This window comes from Paroedura picta, chromosome 2 (assembly GCF_049243985.1).
Source record: "Paroedura picta isolate Pp20150507F chromosome 2, Ppicta_v3.0, whole genome shotgun sequence".
Classification (NCBI taxonomy): domain Eukaryota; kingdom Metazoa; phylum Chordata; class Lepidosauria; order Squamata; family Gekkonidae; genus Paroedura; species Paroedura picta.
Genome location: NC_135370.1, coordinates 78,509,862 through 78,525,051, shown reverse-complemented (window position 1 = coordinate 78,525,051; position 15,190 = coordinate 78,509,862). Strand labels below are relative to the sequence as shown.

Genomic DNA, 15,190 nt, shown 5'->3' with positions numbered 1-15,190 from the left:
GAATTCTTCATGGAAACGACCGACCACCAAGTGTTTTTACAGCCCAAAGGAAGATTCCACAGCAGCCCTGAGCCCTGAAAAGTTGTGTCATGAAGGATGTTCAGCTCAGTCCTAGGGAGGATGGTTTTCAAAGCTCCATCTCGCAAGGGCTTTGTAGCAGAGAACAGCTGCACAAAGTGCCAGACGGCACCAGGAGCTCACCATTTGTAGCCATGAAACCTGCCACACAAATATGCGAAGTTCCACACTTTGTGCTCGTTTGACAGATTACGTATGAGGAGGAGAGAGAGCAAGAGAACTCCATCTGGCCTCTGCAAATCTTCCTCTCCTTGTCCTAACATGTTGGCTTCACAGTATTCAGAGAGATATAAGCCTTAGAAGTCAGAGAATGAAACAGTCCTAGAGCTCCCACTAAACAGTGTTAAAAAGGTCTCCCTTTTCTTCACTTACCAGTCAATACAAGTAGGGTCTCCGCTTAATGGAATGTGTGCATTTGTTGACAGAATGTGTCACTCAAGGTTCCACTCAAGAACGGTACATGTGGATTACTCTTAAGCACTCGAGAGCTTTAAAGCCAAACAATGTTTCACATTCAAGTAAAAATAGGTTAAGTAATAATGTAGATACACAAAACTTTTATTAGCTCATGATTCATGAATAGCCGCAAGCAACTTTAAAGAAAGCTTAAAATGCCCCCATATACGTGTCTGGCAAACACTTATGTTCGTGCAGTCCCATCGACTTCAGGTGGCTACTTTCTCATATAGAAATGATTCCCACATCAGTAAGATGATATAAAAATTATTCACCTTAAACCACCATTCATTTTTATTAGCCCTAGCAAAATCTCTTACATGCTTATCAAAAGACAACCAAGGCTAATAAAAAATAATCTCTGTAGATCTGTTGGACTAAACAGAATAAACAGGAAAACCCATTTCCAACATATCCAGTTATAAATCTCTTGCACATCTAATCAAGATTGATTACTAGACATGTTCTATCAAGTGTGAAGCTATGCAGATTTGCAATCACCCAAATGGCACACTGTAGCTGGTAGCAACACAGTTATTTTTAAATACTTAGAAACCCTTTGGCTTTATCCCACCTATGCTATCAGGCATATGCAGATGCCAACTCTAAGCACAATGAAAGTGCAGTCTTATACAGACTGACATTATACATCCATTGAACTCAATGGACTTAAAAGAGTGTGATTTGACTTTGCTTAGGACCACACTATACATCTGTAATTTCTGAGAGAAAATCAGAGCCACATCCAATGCCTATGTGACACAAGCCGGACCAGTCTGCACATAACTGCAGCATATGTCACTTTTCCACTGGACTGAATAACTCACAGGGGTCAGCAACAGCTGAACAGCATCCATTATCTGACCAACACTGTGCCTGTAAGATTCACCTTCACTTGGTTGCAGATGCTGAAGTTACATTGCTGCTACCTCCAAGTATGCTCTGGGCTGCAAGCAGACTGTGTAGAAAGCCTCCTCTGCAGAAGCATCCTGTCCCCTTAGTAGAGGAGTAATGTCCTAGAATCATAGAGTTGGAAGGGGCCTCCAGGGTCATCTAGTCCAACCCCCTGCACAATGCAGGAACTCAAAACTACTTGCTTACCTACAGTGACTCCAATTTCATGCCCAAGTGATCCCTTCACCAAAAATCTCCAGAATCCAGCCTGGCCTGGAGGAAATTAGCAATCCCCTGGGTATGCAAGGGTGTTATTGACCTCCATGCCATGAAAAGTTTCAACTGTCCATTTCCACAAATCACACCTTACTGACAGGGAAGACATTTCCCCTCCTCCCTCCAAACAGTCAGTAACACTAGTTTCATCTGAACCAGTCCATAAAACATCTGCACAGTTACTACCCTAGGGCCCCAGCCATAGACAGAGCATTTTCACATGTGAAGCATGGCTTTTAGTCCAAAGTGTGCCACTTGTGTATGCTGGGGATGCCGGACAGAAAGCAGAAGACAGCCAAGATGTTTAAATTTTTTAAAGGAATTAAAATGCAATATGCAAAGAGCACTGAGTTTTGTTTATTGTTGAGCCAAGGCATTACAAAGGACCCCAGTGGAGAATTTTCTCAAAGAAATTGAAAGATGGGGGAGGTGCTGCTTGCATCTTCCTGAAGTTTCCAGGTTCAGCTCCTGGACACATGCTTCATTCTGAGCACTGCACACATTCCAAGCAAACCTGCACCCACTTGAAGTTTTTTAGCATGATTACTGAAATGGGGCTTTACCCCTTATAGAAAACACAAAGGATTTTTAAAAGTGCAAAGCATGTTCCTGTGTGGTTAGTACTTCCTCCATGTACTAGTCTCAACACACCTCCAAAAATCAAGGAATAGAAGAGCTCCTGATTCATAGATTAAAAGAGTCACTCCAGTATCCTGTCCAAGAAAAAACAACTCAAGCAGCAGACTTCTCCAGCAATTCAAGCTCTCCAGAGTCCACCTCAGCTAATCAGGCAGGATACCTGTTCTGAAAAATTACCTGACTCTAACCACGTCTACTCACAAGCAAGTGGAACTTTATTTCTCAGTCAACATGGCTACTGTGTCCATTCATTTCTCTTCTCCCCCTCCCTCCAATGTATTCGATGTAGCTTGCTTTCGAGGAAGGGAAGTATTGTTGCAAGCACTGCAGCTCAAGCAAGGGAATCTAACTTTCCTGCAATTTTGGCGTGGGGGGGGGGGATTCGCCGAAGGGGACTTGCTGCACCGCATTCCGCATTTCACGGGGATCCTCACAGGCTGAGACGAGAGTCCCTCTGCCTAGACACGCGTCTCCACGAGAGGTTGGACCCAAAAGAGCCGGAGCGGCCGGGCTGCAAAAGCTCTCCGCTGTCGTCGGGGAGGCGACGCGAGCCCTTGGTCAGCTGACAGCCCTTCGGGGCTCGCCGCCGGGACCCCAGAGCCGCCCGGACGCCCCTCCGCTCCTCACGCGAGGGTCCTTTGTGGCGCGCATCCCGGCGGAGGGATTCGCCGCCCCGCTCGCCCCGACTCCCCCGGCGCCCGCCTTCGCCTCCCGCGCACCTCTTACCTCGCTGGGGGGACGCGGGCGCAGCCAGCCAGACAAAGAGCCCGAGAAGGAGCCGCCGCGGGAGACACCTGCGGGGAGAAAGCAACAGGTTCGAGGCCAGGCGCGGCGGCGTCCACCGGAGAGGGCAGCCCCCCCTCTCCCCCCACCCCGGTCAAGTCCTCGCCCGGCTCCCTCGCTCACCTGGCGCGCATGGTGCAGCTGGCGCGGGGCTGCGCTCTGGCACAGAAGCCGCTGCTCCTTGCCGGGGCAGCAAGTCCCGAACGCAACTCGCCTCCCAGGGCGCGCTCACTTTAGCCGCCAGCCGCGAGGTCCTAGCGCCCTCGCTCCCCGAACTCCAGAGGGCGCGTCTCCACTCGAGTCCTCCTCATAGCCAAAGGATGGCAAAAAACCGGGGGAGAGAAGAGAAGTTCCACCGAAGCTCGCCGGTGTGGCCTCCTCGGTCCCGACTCCAGACCCACGCGGGCTTCTTTGCCTCCGCCAGTCGTGCCCAGGAGAGAAGCTTCACAGAACAGCGTGATGGGAACAGACGCTGCGCTCTGAACTGTTAGGGTCCCCAGCGTTCCGGGGAGAGGGGAGAGGGGTCCCCCACGTCTTTTAAAGGCATCTAATAGTGGCAATTAACGCTCCCCGCTGGTTGTGCAGTAAGTGACCTAGGACTGCTTTTATTTGCCTTTCACCTGCTTCCTATCCATTGCACTTGAGGACCCAGGTATAATGCTTTGGGAAAGAAAATAATTTATCTCCATTCATATCTCAGGTCTGTTCATTACTGGAGATGTGTTATTTTCATTTGAAGGAGCTTGCATAAAGAAGAATCTTCATTTCCCTGATCAGTTGCCTATTTCTGTGTTTTCTCCAGATTTGATATCCTTGTTATGGGATGGGGTGATCAGAACTGTAACTATTCCAACTTGTAGCACAACAGAGTTTGAGTCTATTCATACTGGTCTTGGACTGTGAGAGAATACATTCTGATTCTGAGTTCATTTGCACCTTTAAGTCCAACAAAGTTTTATTCAAGGTGTAAGCTTTCATGGGCATCCACACTTCACCAAATAAAGTCAGATGCACAGGAAAGCTTATATGTTGAATGAAACTCTGTTGGTCTCAAAGGTGTCACTGGACTCAAATTTTGTTCTGCTGCTTCAGTCAGACCAACACAGCTACATTTCTCTATTCCAGATTATAGACAGTTTAGAGCCCACAAATGCTTAATAATTCGGGGGGCACCAATATGTATCACTTGGTGCATCACCTTGCACTTCCATGAAATTTCATCTGCCTGTTCATATTCCACTTGAAGTTTTATCATCTTGAATATGATATTTGTTAAATGCAAACCTACCTCTACATGTAACCTCCTGACAACAAATAATCTGTCCCACTTCATATTTCTGGTAAGGCCTTGGAGGAGGAGCATGTCTCATGGCTTAAGTGCCACCAGACACCTGTCCTGCCCCTGAGTACCTCCTCCTCCAGCGGCCAGCCAATCACCTTCCATCCCCCACCCTGACCACCCCCTCCTCCCTCCACTTCCCTCTGAGGCTCAGAGGCTGCAGATGTCTGCTGTGTGAGAGCTGCCCCTGTTGGTGAGTTTCCTAACAACTGCCTGCAGCCTTTCCAGGTCCAGGGAGGGGAGGCTGTCTGCAGAGTTCTTCCACCCCACCCAATCTAGCGCCTGTTCTATTCCTGAATACAACAGACTTGGCCCCGAGTTCTTAAATAAACACAGTTGTTCTTAACCAAGCCAAACTGACTCTTGACTTCCCACCCAACAACTGCTCTGATGGTCCACATTCTACATCTGAGCATCTTGACAAGTTAGAATAGTACATCATCTTCTGACCTCCTTTCCTCACCCCTCTGGATAGTGGGGGATTGGTGGAAGCTTTCTGCCATGTTTGGGATTTTTAGATTCAAATGAGTAGCCGTGTTGGTCTGAAGTAGCACAATAAAATCAGAGTCCAGTGGCACCTTTAAGACCACCAAAGATTTATTCAAGGCATGAGCTTTCAAATGCAAGCACTCTTCCTCAGACTAAGAACTGACAAAGCATGCTTGCACTCGAAAGCTCATGCCTTGAATAAATCTTTGTTGGTCTTAAAGGTGCTATTGGACTCTGATTTTATTGAGATTTTTAGGTTTTTGAATGGGGGTTTTAATGGGGTTTTGTGAGACTTTGTAGCCCACCATGAGCTGGTCTCGGAAGTGGCGGGAAATAAATTGAATAAATAATAATAATATCCCTAATCTTCCCTGCCATCACAACAACTTGGCAAACAGCAGGGAAAGCTTGCTGACAGACATCAGCCTATTTCAAAGACAAATAATAGTTTCTGATCTTGCTAGCAGCCTAATGCAGTATCCAGCTCAATGGTGTCTAATGCCTTTGCTAGTGTCAGGACTCAAGCCTTGACCTATGTAGTTTTAGTGAAAGCAGTCCAGAGAAAGTTAAGCAAGCCCAATGGTAACTAATGCCACGTGTACTGAAAATCAAACTAATTTTGTCTGAACTCTTTTGCTATACTTTCAGCATGAATAACAAGGCAGTTTTTTCAGCTGAACAAAAAATGTAAAAATCTGCCTCCCAGCTTTCTCCATGAAGGCAAGTTGAATGTACATTTGCCAGTTGGCCTGGAGGGAAATGATCTGTTCCTTTAATAGAGGCTTAATGTGTGGAAATGGGCAGTTGAAGCTTTTCATGGCATGGAAGTAAATATCATCATCTGGTAAATAACATATTGCATGCATTTATATGGCAAAGTAGTTATCCTTCCCTATAAGAAAACCCATCATGTGGCCCCCAATGATACACTTCTTAAAACTGGGGCTGATTGGCTCTGACTGGGCAATATTCAATCAATAGAAAAAGGCAGACCAAGGATCTGTCCAGCAACCGCAGATGAAACTGGACTGCCTTTTTGCTAGTGGCAGAATATGTCCCACTCTGGAGTTTTGTCATTGCCATGGCTGGATGGGGTGAGGATATGCAGCCGACACTGCTTCTGGTGAGGGGCCACTGGTAAGGGCTGGTTGGGGCCTCAGCCCCTATGCACCTGCCCGATGCATCTCCGGGGGTTGCCCACTTCAGGATGAGGCTTGGCCTCCATGGAACACCCCTGGTCTCCCATACCTGCTCCCCCTCACCTGGCCTCAAGAGTAAGGTGACCAGCTTTTAACATTGGAAAAGCAGGACAGCATTGACTGGAGGGGTTCTTGATTAAAAATTTGGTATATATGGAGCAACAAAAAGTTTCATAGAACGCAAAAATAGTATTGTAATATATCTTTTTAAATTTCAACATAAGTACAATTTGCCAGGTACCCCCAGATTTCCCTCCAAAATTGGGACAATCTGGTCAGCTTACTCAAGAGCTGCCAACCAAGCCTGGACAGACCTCAGCCTCGGCTGGCATGTCAGTATCCAGGAGTTGAGCCGGGCCTCTGGAGGCCAAGAGGTATGGACTTCCCCCACCAACAAAGTCTCAGCCAGTGTGGGAACAGCCCCAGAGCTAGCTGCCTTGGCATATCTGCCAACTGCCTACCCATCTGCCCTCCAGCCACTCTGAGGAGAACATTGCCCAGTTTTCTGGAGCCCATTGTCTCAACAGGCATTATTACTAGTTTATTAAATATTTAAACCTTTCTCCAAGAAGATCATAATGTTTTCTGGCTATTTTTTCTGTAAACAGCGCTGTACATTCGGTTACTGCAAGAGAATGACTGAGCCAAAGTCACCCACATGATTTTGACAATGTGAGGATCCGAACTAGTGTTGCCAGTCCCCAGGTAAGGGTGAGGATCCCCCAGTTTGGTTTTTGGGCAAAACTCTATGGTAAAAGGCATTGAGGTTTTGCCCACAAAACTGAGTGTCATCCCTAACATGCCTACATCACTTCTGGGTGATGTAGGCACATTGTGTTTATTTCTGACTTCTTCACTTCCTGCTCCCAATAAGTTCACCCCCGTCCCCTGCCAGCTGGTCCAACTGCCCTGGCAACCCTAATTCGAACGCTGATCTTCATAACCTTAGTCCAATACTAACCAAATAAACCATTCCCTACATATTCTTCTTCATTGTTGGACTGGACTATCTGTGTCGATTTGTCCATCATCCACCTAGCCTGATTTCTTGCTATCTTTCACAGTGGTGGTGCCATGACCCATCTGCACAATACCAGAGTGATGAGATCAGACAAGAAAAAGAAAGCAGCACACAAATCAGGTAAGTGTAAATCAAGGACCGGATGGACTTGTGAGATTTTCAACCATACACATGCTGAAATTTGCCTTTTTTGTTATAATTTTCAGAACAGTAACACTTTTCATGCTACCTGTCCCAGAGCAGAGGGTCCAGATAGGAGTGCATGCACTCTAGATGCCTTTAGATCACTTTGGTTGATAAAGCCAACCAGTTGCAGACAAGCCTTATTACATGCAAAAGCAGTTGTGTGGACAAAGAGAAATTGCCTTCTAATTTTAATCTCCTTCCTAATCCAAGAGAGTGGCCAGGGCTGGCCTAGGACCTTTGAATAGAAGCTTTTTAACATGACAATGGCAATTGTCCTCAGAGGCCCTGAATTGATCACAGAATACCAGCTCATACCAAAAGAACTCCAAGCCTGGCTAAACTAAAGCCAAAACCGAATCCTTCCTCTGCCTCCCCTCTCCCCCACCTCCATTCCCTTACTTTGCCCACACAAGGAAATGTTAAGACACATACAAAACATCAAAGCAAGAAGGTCAAAGCCTGCAACTCTCTTTATTAACTTCAGCCATTCAGATAACCATTATAGTCAGCCTGCAAAATGAGAGAGTGCTGAATTCCAAAAGGAGTGATTTGGATGGACTGGTATGGCTTTGCATTCCCTTTTCTGATATGAGTGGTTTAGCACAGGAATTCAAAATAGACTGAAGAGAAAATGCCAGGCCTCCAAATTAATGATTTAGACAGGACAGAATAATTCTCCAACTCTCTTATTTTTCTTTCATTTCTTAAATATATTGCCAATAATTTTCTGTTTTTTTCACAAGAGCTAAACCATCCTGGTAGCGGTATTAAGTAAAAACATACTACATAGCATTTGTAGTTTAAATGAATTTTGTTAAACATTTTATTGTTCTGATGCAAACAGCAAAAAAACAAACAAACAGATGTTGGAAGGAGGTCAAACATTATAGACATGAGATTTTTGTCTGTGACCCAGAAGATTTGTATACATACTTCTAATATTGTCTTGTGGGATTAAAGCCAGAAAACAAAACTAATGGAAGGACAGCATCAAGAAATCAAGGGAAGAAAGGCATTGGAAAGGATTCTGGGATTAAGAAAACTATAGGTTGATTTTGCTAATCAAATGTTTCTAAAAGGGAAATCCTGCTTCAACTTAGACAATATTTGCAGCAATAGACAAAGGTTTCTCAGACACTATGTCCACAATTTATTTAAAAGTACCACACTCCATATACTGCTGTTTAATTTCAGCAGAATGCTCCTTCATGATCCCAAATTATTTGCAACTCTGAAAGAACAAGTAATATACTGTTTACTATTTACTTCCTGGCAGGCTCCACTCAGTTTAGACATGACCTGTTGACTTCTCCTGTGTGACCACTGGTTGGGCCTCAACAAGGGGTGCCAAATCTTGATTCATAAATTCCTGGAGATCTGGGATTGTAGCCTTAGGAAGGCAGGGTGTGAGGATTGGAGAGACCTCCACAGGATATAATGCCACAGAAGTCACCTTCAAAAGAAAGCACTGTCTCCCGGGGAACTGATTCCTGCCATCTAGAAATCAGTAGCAATTCCAGGAGATCTCCAGATCCTACCTGGAGGTTGGCAAGCTTAGCAGCCTCTGGGTTGTTGGCAGCCCACAAAGGCCACTTAAGTCAACTTGTTCATAACTGCTTTGACATCCCAGTCTGCCCCAAGTGAAGTCTGTCATTTCTCTTTATATATCACAGGAAGGGAAGAGGGGGATTAACAGACACCAGGGTCTTCTGCAGCTATATCAGGGCTCATTTAATGATGTCTAGGTATGTGGGAAGTTCCCTAATATAACCTCACTGGGCCAAAGTCCCTGCTCTGTTAATATGGCAGGGCAAATCTGAGGAGAAGCTTAAGACAGCTGTGGAGGTGGGGGAGCTTCAAACAAACAAGTAAACAGAAGAAATATGCACAGGATAAAAGAATCCTTCACACTGTCTAAACTGTAGCGCAGTCAGAAGGATCAGTTAACACAGTGGTTTTTAAGCTTGTTCCAAGGAATTTAGTTGCCTTAGATAACATCAGTGATGAAGGAGAGGGTCAATAACGGCTTTCTTGAAAAGACGCAACTATACTACAGTCAAAGTTGCCAGCTCCAGATTGGGAAATACTTGGAGATTTTTGAGGTGGAACCTGAAGGGGATGGGTTTTGGGTATGGAGGGTAGGGACTTCAGTAGGGTATAATGCCATAGAGACTACCTGCCAAAGTAGTCATTTTCTGCAGGTGAAAAAATCCCTGTCACTTGGTGATCAGTTGTAATCCCAGGAGATCTCCAGCCACCACTTGGAGGTTGGCAGCCCTATCTACACTACAGAAATCCCTAGGGTTACCTAGTCTAGGGTGGGAAATAGCTGAAGATTTGAGGGCAAAGCCCAGAGAGGGTGGAGTTTGGGGAGGGTGCTCAGAAGGGATAGAGTACCTCTGAAACTGCCACTTTCACCAGCGAAAATGATCTCTGTAGTCTGGAGATCATCATCATCAGTTGTAATAATGGAAAAACTCCAGGTGGCACCTAGAAGAATCTCAGGTGAGCCATAAACTAGGCCACACTCTGCTCACCATGGGCAATGGTAAGGCCCTAACAGTGCTCACATGAATACCATAGAACATGCCTCAGTATCCTCTGCAGTAAAAATGGTAGACAAGTCCATGCGAAAATTGTTCCCCAAATATCAAAACTTTCACATGCTGGGAAATTTCTGGGGCCTTTAAACAACCTCTCTACTGTAGATTTGGCTGAGACAACTTCTTTCTCACTGTGTTTCAAAGCAGTCTTTTTTTCCTGACTGGGATACCTAATAGTAAATCACTGTCTAATTGGAATGAATGGCTACAACCCAGAAAGAGGCCTGTATGTACAAGCCTCAGCTCGTGATTAATTGGGGAAGGTGCAGTTTTTCCCTCTCAGGTTTGTAAGTGTGGCAAGAGTGCCTTAACAAATTCACAAAAGATTATGCTGACAAAAAGCAAAAAATGTGTCCGGAGGCTACTTACTCATTTAGAAATCTGCATGAGGAAAAGATGTGTTTAGAGCAGTCTTCTCTGCTGAGACCTATAAGGCTGTTCTGGGTTTTAAATTTAAGTTTTCAATGTGTGGGAGTGGATGTGTTTTCCAGTTACAGATCAGACTTTTTTTGGTGTGTAAGCAAGAACATGGCAGCCAATTAAGAGCTTCCCACACAGGAAACCTGCAGGCCACAGTCATCAATACATTTCCTTTTCGATAACTGCTGCCATAACCTGAAGAGACAGATGTTTCTCTATTCAGTCAAATGTCTGGGGGAAGAAATCACTGTGTCCACACCACACCCATGTAGCTTTTGGGGTTTCTTTCCTGCCCCATATTCTGGTATGGGCAGAAGAAACAGCTGGTAGGATGGAAACATGAGTCTTTCTTCTGCTTCCTGAGCCTCAGTTAACTGCCCAGTACATCTTGTTATGGAGTCAGAGAGAGAGCCAGGAGATTTTCAATAAATAAATAAAATTAGATGGCAAGTATATGTTTGCAAAACCCCTTGCTCTGGAAATCCTTCTGATTTAGAAGAGATGTCCTATTCTTGTGGCAGTGAAGCCTGTCACACCCCCGCCTCAGTCTCTGTTAATGAATGCTTCTTGTGTGTGTTGAAAAAGCTTCCAGGGGCCCAACAATCTGAGGGAAATGCCAAATGTCAGAGGAGGCTATCACATGATAAGAAGCACATCCATAAACACAAATAATTATGTAAATTCAGTTTTTGCCTGACACTCAATTATTACATCTCCCCTGTTGTGGAATATGAAGTGTAAAATCCTATCACTAGGGATGCCATCCTCCAGGGATGCCATCCCCAGATCTCCTGGAATTACAGAGCAGTCCCCTTGGAGCAAGCAGTTGCTTTGGAGGGTGGATTCTATGGTATTGAACCCCACTGAGGTCCCTGTTCTCCCTAGGTCCCATCCCCAAATCTTCAGACGTTTCTCAACCAGCAGCTGGCATCCCTCCCTCCCCCACCTCCTGCTGGTGGCCAGAGGAGACTGGGCAGCCCTCCTTTAAAAAGTGTTCCTGAAGGATGGCAGCTTGAAAAACCACTGCTCAGTTTCCAAACATACAACTGCTAGCATTTCATTTATCTCCCCCTTCACTTTTTGGGGCAGGTAATATGAAATTGCTTAATTTTATAAAATGCTCAACTCATACTAGCAGAGATTTCACAACCCTTCCTCTCTTAGCCCTTGTATTCTGTTTTTGTTTTTTTCTTACCAAGTTGGCCACATTTGGGCAAGAAAGATCAATGAATTTAAAATAACAAATATTGTTAAAGAAACTGCCTTAGCAGGAGGAAAGCTTGCACTTAGGTAAAATGTATGCCTAATCCTTGGCTATTCAAATGCAAATGACAGATTGCCACAGGGGAAGGAACTTCAAGCAGACATACTTTGCAGAAGAGGAGGAGGAGGAGGAGGAGGGAAGTCTGTTTCCCCCATCAGATTTGCTGGGAATGGCCTATGTTCTTTTACAAGACTTTAAGCAAAAAGCCAGGAAGTAACTGAGATCTAGGCTCAAGGGTGCCTGCTTATTTATTTGATTTATTCTCCTGCCTTTTCCCCAATGGTGAATCAGTGCTTGCCTCCTTTCCTCTCATCTATTTTATCCTCACAACAAGCCTGTGAGGTAGGCTAAGTTGAGAGTATGTAATTGTCCCAAGGTCACCTGTGTATATGACTATATGGAGCATGGCTGTAGGGCAAGAATGTAATGTTCTGAATCTGAAGCAGTAGCTTATGAAAAGCAAACATAGCCTTACAGGCTGAAATTAATTCCTAGCTCCCAGTGACAAGAAAGGACCACTGCGAGAAAAAGAAAGTGAAATTATAACAGATGATGAAGAGAGGGATGAACTGCTTAACTCCTATTTCTCCTCGGTCTTCTCTTGTGAGGGAAATAGTGATCCATGTGGCAAAAACATAACACAACATGGGGGACGGGAATAGTGGCCTAGGATCACTGTTGGAACAGTCCACAAACACATTCCTTTAAATGAAAAAAGGCTTTTGGGCCAGATAAACTGCATCCAAGGGTACGAAAAGAACTTGCAGAAGTAATCTCTGAACCTCTGTCCATTATTTTTGACACTTCTTGGAGAACAGGTGAGGTGCCAGAGGATTGGAGGTGGGCAAATGTTGTCCCCATCTTCAAGAAAGGGAAAAAGGAGGATCCGGGTAATTATCAACCTGTCAGCTTGACATCTGTAGCTGGCAGAATTTTGGAACAAATAATCAAACTCTCGGTCCTTGAGCAGCTGGAACTGAGAGCTGTGATTTCTAAGACTCAGCATGGGTTTCGCAAGAACAAGTCATGTCAGACCAACCTTATCTCTTTTTTTGAGAAAGTGACTACCTTGCTGGATCAGGGGAATGCCATGAACATAGTTTATCTGGATTTCAGTAAAGCTTTTGATAAGGTTCCACATGATATTCTTGTTCACAAGTTGGTAAAATGCAGTATGGATCCTAATTCTGTCAGGTGGATCAATAACTGGTTGACAAATCATACCCAGAGGGTACTTGTAAATGGTTCAGAATCTTCTTGGAAAAGAGTGTACCCCAAGGATCTGTCCTGGGGCCTGTGTGTTTAGCATATTTATAAATGATTTGAATGAGGGATTAGAGGGGATACTTATTAATTTTGCAGATGATACTAAACTGGGAGGGGTAGCAAACACAACCGAAGACAGCAACAAAATACAGGATGATCTTGATAGGCTCGAGGGCTAAACTGAATAAATATTCAGTAGGGACAAATGTAAAGTTCTGCATTTAAGTAGGAAAAACCAAATACACCAATATAAGATGGGGGAGACTTGTCTTGGCATGTGCAAAAAGGATCTAGGAGTCTTAGTAGACTGTACATTGAACATGAGTCAGCACTGTGACTCAGTGGCTAAAAAGGCAAATGGGATTTTGTGCTCTATCAAATGGAGTATCGTGTCCAGATCATGGGAAGTGATGCTTTACTCTGCTCTGGTTCGGCCTCATTTGGAGTACTGTGTTCAGTTTTGGGCACCCCAGTTGAAGAGGGATGTTGACAAACTGGAACGTGTCCAGAGGAGGGCAACAAAGATGGTGAGGAGTTTGGAGACCAAGATGTATGACAAAAGGATGGGGGAGCTTGGTTTGTTTAGCCTAGAGAGGAGACGACTGAGAGGGGATCTGATAACCATCTTCAAGTATTTAAAAGGGTGCCATATGGAGGATGGAGCAGAATTGTTCTCTCTTGCCCCAGAGGGACAGACCAGAACAAATGGGATGAATTTAATTCAAAAGAAATTCCAACTAAACATCTGGAAGAAGTTCCTGACAGTTAAAGCAGTTTCTCAGTGGAACAGGCTTCATCAGGAGGTGGTGGGTTCTCCATCTTTGGAAATTTTTAAACAGAGGCTAGATAGCCATCTGACGGAGAGGCTGATTCTGTGAAGGTTCAAGTTGGGGTGGCAGGTTACAGTAGATGAGCGATTGGGATGTGAGTGTCCTTCATAGTGCAGGGGGTTGGACTAGATGACCCATGAGGTCCCTTCCAACTCTATGATTCTACTAGGGGCAAAGCCCGTTGTATCCAAGAATACAACGGGCACTAGAGCTTGGCAGTAGGAAGAGGAAGGGGAAGAGTTGTCCAGTCTGTAAGGGCATGGGGTTGAATTTGTGTGGGAGGTTATAGTGGCATGGTGGCAAATGAGGGTATGGGTGTGGAGATATGGGTGTCAAGAACCTGTGGTTTGGAATGTTCATTGAGTGTGGGAGAGGACTGACCTTTGGGATTTTGGCATAGTGGTTACAGATGAGCTTTCCAGAGCCATGTCCTCAGATATGTGAAGGGAAAATCAGACTGGAGACTCTTCTTAGGGGAAAATTACATGGCAACCAATTCCTCCCAGTTCTGCGTCATTTCCCTTCTTGTGTGAATTAGGCCACATTCACCAAAATGCCCCTCTGCCCTAATACACATGGGGTAGTCACAGTACACAGGTGTCCACCCTGTACCTTCTGTCTCCCATGTTTTCACTATAGGTAAAATGTTATGTGCCCACATGCTTCTTTCATGGTTGCTCCTTAGAAGAACGGATTTTTGTACCCTATTGCTTACTACCCAAAGAAGTATCAAAGCGGTTTACAAACACCTTTTCCATTCGTCTCTCCACAATAGTCAACCTGTGAGGTATGTGGGGTTGTGAGAGATCTGAGAGAACTGGGAATGGACCGCAGTGACCCAGCAGGCCTCAGGTGTCTCAAAGCATTTTCAAATTGTCTTCCCTTTCTCTCCCCATAGCAGACTCCACATGAGGGAGGTGGGGTAGTGAACCTCACAGGGAAGCTGGCAACCCTAAGAGGAAGACTCTCTGTGCACAGCAGTCTTGGCCTTAGTAAGGTTTTTTATACTGTTTTTTTATTTGCCAAGCCAAGGTTATTTGCCAGGCCAATAAGTCATTTCAGTTACTATGTGTCTCCAGACATTTACTTGTTCTCTATTTACAGTTTCAGGCTGTAAATATTTATTTAGATCTTCCTGCCATTTCCAGACTCACAGGACTGATGCTGGTCTGCCTGTCTGCGCCCCAGAATACAAACAGTTGCTGGTAAGGACTGGCCATAACCCATAGGCCAGGAGGGACGCTCCTGCACCACTCCCTACCAACTGCAGGCAAAAATGGCTCATTTGAAGGCTGGACTCTGAGGCATGGCATGATTTTGAAGTCCCACCTCCAAACCTCCAAGAATATTTCCAACCCAGGGGTAGCCAACCTACAGGTGTGGCCTGGAGAGCTCCTGGAATTACTGCTCACCTGCAGAGTATAAAGATCAGCTCCCCAAGCAGAAA

At 45.1% G+C, this 15,190-nt stretch overlaps 1 protein-coding gene and 1 long non-coding RNA gene across 2 annotated transcripts in view; one reads left to right on the top strand and one right to left on the bottom strand.

Moving 5' to 3' along the window:
- Window positions 1-3,459, bottom strand: part of COL18A1 (collagen type XVIII alpha 1 chain) — a 196,110-nt gene extending 192,651 nt beyond the window's left edge. The window contains exons 1-2 of the mRNA XM_077321082.1: window positions 3,250-3,459; window positions 3,070-3,137 (exon numbers count right to left, since the gene is read on the bottom strand). Of these exons, the coding sequence (XP_077177197.1) occupies window positions 3,070-3,137; window positions 3,250-3,260 (79 nt within the window). The 5' untranslated portion in view covers window positions 3,261-3,459. The remainder of the gene's footprint in view (window positions 1-3,069; window positions 3,138-3,249) is intronic.
- Window positions 3,460-3,576: 117 nt separating this feature from the next.
- LOC143829736 (uncharacterized) lies at window positions 3,577-12,889 on the top strand. The gene is made up of 3 exons (XR_013228221.1): window positions 3,577-3,710; window positions 6,762-6,858; window positions 7,218-12,889. It is a non-coding gene; the product is annotated as an uncharacterized LOC143829736 (long non-coding RNA).
- Window positions 12,890-15,190: the final 2,301 nt, after the last annotated feature.